Here is a 3,788-nt window from a genome sequence, read left to right on the forward strand (position 1 = left end):
GAGCAACCGGCTCAGCTCTATTTTTACATAGATGTAGAGTAGTGTCAACAAGAGAACGAGCCACTCGCTTGTCTTCCTTGTTGAATTTTTCAAGAATCTTGTCGACATAGTGTGCTTGACTCAAAGTAAGACCTTATTTGGTTTTAATGATTTTTATTCTAAGAATAGTATCAACTAAACCCATGTCTTTCATGTCAAATCGTGCCTTTAACATGTCTTTTGTAGATTGAACCATTTTATCATTACTCCCAATGATAAGCATGTCATCCACATAAAGGCATAAAATAACATAACCTTCATTTGTGTTTTTAACATAAACACATTTATCACACTCATTAATTTTGAAACCATTGCTAATCATGACTTGGTCAAACTTTTGGTGCCATTTTTTTGGAGCTTGCTTCAAGCCATACAAATATTTGATGAGTTTTCATACTTTGCCCTTTTGACCAGGTGCGGAGAAACCCTCAGGTTGCTCCATGTATATCTCTTCTTCCAAATCACCATTTAGAAAAGCCGTTTTTACATCCATTTGCACTTCCAAACTTCGTAAAGACGCGATTGAAAGCACCAACCTTATAGAGGTTATACGTGTTACAGGTGAGTAAGTATCAAAATAGTCTAGACCTTCCTTTTGTCTAAAACCTTTGATCACTAGCCTCGCCTTGTATTTATCAATACTTCCATCGGCTTTCATCTTCTTTTTGAATATCCAACGATATCCAAGTGGTTTGCCACCAACTGGAAGATCTACCAATTCCCAAGTATGATTTTGTAAGATCGAATCAATTTCATTCTTGATTGCTTCTTTCCATTGAGGACCTTCAGGTGAGGTCACCGCTTCATGGTAGGTATTAGGTTCACCTTCAACCATAAAGCTTACGAAGTCAGGACCAAAGGATTTTGCAACCTTTTGTCTTTTGCTTCGTCTTAAATCACCATCCTCAGTCTTGGGCCGTTCATGTGTTCCTTCATGAACCAAGTCGTCATTTTGTGTTGACGAGATTGCACCTACATCATTCGCTCGTGATGATGAGGCCTCATGTGTTTGTCCTAACTTAGGAAACACGTGCTCAAAATACGAGACAGTATTGGGGCTCGCCTCCATGAAAGTGTTTACGTGTACATTTGGATTTTTGGATTCATGTACCAAAAACCGATGTGCACTACTATTGTGAGCATATCCAATGAAAATGCAATCAACAGTTTTGGGACCAATCCTAAGAGCTTTAGGAGGTGGTACGGTGACTTTAGCTAGGCACCCCCACACTTTCATGTATTTGTACGAAAGTTCTCTTCCCTTCCATAACTTATAAGGAGTCTCGTCCCTATTCTTGAGAGGTATCTTATTTAAAAGATAATTTGCCGTCAAGATGGCACCCCCCCACATGTCATGGCTCACCCCAGAACTAACCAACATGGCATTCATCATCTCTTTCAATGTACGGTTCTTTCGTTCCGCCATGCCATTTGATTGTGGAGAATAAGGAGGGGGTTAATTCATGTATTATGCCACTGTGCGCATAAATCCGCAAATGGTGAAACGTATTCACCTCCTCGATCGCTTCTCACACGTTTAATTTTCTTGTTAAGTTGTATCTCAACTTCATTTTTAAACAAGATAAATTTTTCTATTGCTTCATCTTTACTTTTAAGTAAATATACATAGCAATATTTTGAGCAATCATCAATAAACGTGATGAAATATTTGTTTCCCCCTCTTGTTGGGCACATTTTTAAATTGCACACATCGGTGTGAATTAAATCAAGTGTTTCGGTTATTCTTTCAACCGATTTGAAGGATGATCTTGTAAGTTTGGATTCAACACATGATTCGCATTTCGAGTTTGAATCAATGTGGATTAAACATACCATTGAGGGCATAGCCCTTACCAACATACATTCCACGCTTAGTCAAGACAAACTTGTCCGACTCAAACACTAAACGAAAACCAGACTTATTAAGCAACCAACCCGAAACCAAATTCTTACGAATTTCGGGCACATATGTATGTGTTGCTCAAAGTAAGCTCTTTTCCCGAAGTCATCTTCAAGATCACATTCCCTTCACCATTGATGTCGACCGTTGCTTGATTCCCCATAAACAACTTAGCATCACTAGCAGCCTCCTTAAAGGTGCTAAAGAGGGTCTTGTCACCACACACATGACGGGTCGCACCCGTATCAATGAACCATCCTTGCGGTTTGTCCCCCACAAGATTGATTTTTTCAATCATTGCCGAGAGCTCGGTGATCATTGCCACCAACGGTTCACCATTTTCATCCGCCATATGCGCACGCTCACGCTTAGGCTTATTGCATTGGTTCGCACGATAGCCATTCTCATTACAATTGTAACAAACACCTTGGAAGTTTGAAGATTGAGGTTTCTTTTTCACAACCTCCTTCTTCGGTCCAAGGTTCACCTTTCCCTTTCCCTTTCCCTTATTCATTTTACCCTTACCCTTATCCCCCCCCCCCTTAGAAGATTGTCCAAGTTCAACCATGTTGGCCTTAGCCATTGGCTCCACACGAGCTGATTTTTGAGCCGTTTTATTGTCTTCCTCAATTCAAAGACGAACAATTAATTCATCAATAGCCATCTCCTTTCGTTTGTGCTTAAGATAATTTTTAAACTCAACCCAACTAGGAGGCAACTTTTCAATTATGGCTGCAACTTGGAACGTTTCACTAAGTTTCATACCCTTGTCATGAATTTCATGAAGTATAACTTGTAGTTCTTGGACTTGGGTGATCACAGTCTTGGAGTCAACCATTTTAAAGCCCAAAAAACGGGCCACAACAAATTTCTTTGTTCCCCCATCTTCGGTTTTATACTTCTTGTCTAAAGACTCCCATAGTTCTTTGGCAGTCTTTATCCCACAATAGACGTTATACAATGGATCCGCCAAACCATTGAGCACGTAATTGCGACATAGAAATTTAGAATGTTTCCAAGCGTCCAAAGCACTAATACTTTGGGCATCATCTTGGGCAGTGGGTATGGGGGTTGTTTTCTCCAAGAACTGTGCTAAGTTCAAGGTTGTCAAGTAGAAAAACATTTTCTGCTGCCACCTCTTAAAGTGGACACCCGTGAACTTTTCGGGTTTTTCAGCATGGTTAGCCATTGTGGTCGCTCCCACATTGGCTGGGGTGGTCAAATGGACAGCAGGGGTAGCATTAGAAGTGTTTGGGGTTGGTCCTGTCATTCTTGCACACGGAAAACAGACCAAGTTAGTAACTTAGAAAAAAAATTTTGAAAATTCTGAAATTTGCCAGATAAATTTATCCCATGCGAGATAGCTTTATCTCATGCAAGATAACAAAACCAGCCCAAAAAAGGAGCCTTTTCTGATTTCAGAATGCTAAACCAAGAACGAATCTGTCTAAGTCCAACTTTGAAGATCCAATTCTTGATTCTGAGACCAAAACATAAAAGAAAAACTGTTTTTAAAACATATACTATTTTGAAACAAAACTGGTTTGGATCAAAATAGAATAGTTTCTGAAAATTTAAACAAAGGTTTCACGATAAGCTATCTCGTGCTAGATAGCCAAAAACAGCCCAAAAAGGAGCCTTTTCTGATTTCAGAATGTTAAACCAAGAACGAATCTGTCTAAGTCCAACTTTGGAGATCCAATTCTTGATTCTCAGACCAAAACAGAAAAGAAAAAAATGTTTTTAAAACATATACTATTTTGAAACAAAACTGGTTTGGATCAAAACAGAATAGTTTCTGAAAATTTAAACAAAGTTTTCACGAAACGGTTTTAAAAATATTGTTTTA

At 39.0% G+C, this 3,788-nt stretch overlaps 1 protein-coding gene across 1 annotated transcript; it reads right to left on the reverse strand.

Annotated features, from left to right (window-relative positions):
• Positions 1-1,988: 1,988 nt before the first annotated feature.
• Positions 1,989-3,128, reverse strand: LOC143578550 (uncharacterized). Its single transcript, XM_077062097.1, has 2 exons — positions 2,643-3,128; positions 1,989-2,312 (listed from the first exon to the last, which is right to left on the reverse strand). Exons 1-2 carry the CDS (start codon positions 3,126-3,128, stop codon positions 1,989-1,991), a joined length of 810 nt encoding a protein of 269 aa, XP_076918212.1.
• Positions 3,129-3,788: the final 660 nt, after the last annotated feature.

This window comes from Bidens hawaiensis, unplaced genomic scaffold (genome assembly GCF_021521415.1).
Source record: "Bidens hawaiensis isolate Kalapana, Puna unplaced genomic scaffold, B.hawaiensis_p1.1 tig00029291_1, whole genome shotgun sequence".
NCBI classification, from domain to species: Eukaryota; Viridiplantae; Streptophyta; class Magnoliopsida; order Asterales; family Asteraceae; genus Bidens; species Bidens hawaiensis.

Coding starts and splice junctions, on each gene's coding strand:
- LOC143578550 (XM_077062097.1), bottom strand. CDS start 3,128: ATGGCTAACCATGCTGAAAAACCCGAAAAGTTCACGGGTGTCCACTTT. Junction 2,313..2,642: donor AAAAGTTGCCTCCTAGTTGG/GTTGAGTTTAAA, acceptor CAATGCAATAAG/CCTAAGCGTGAGCGTGCGCA.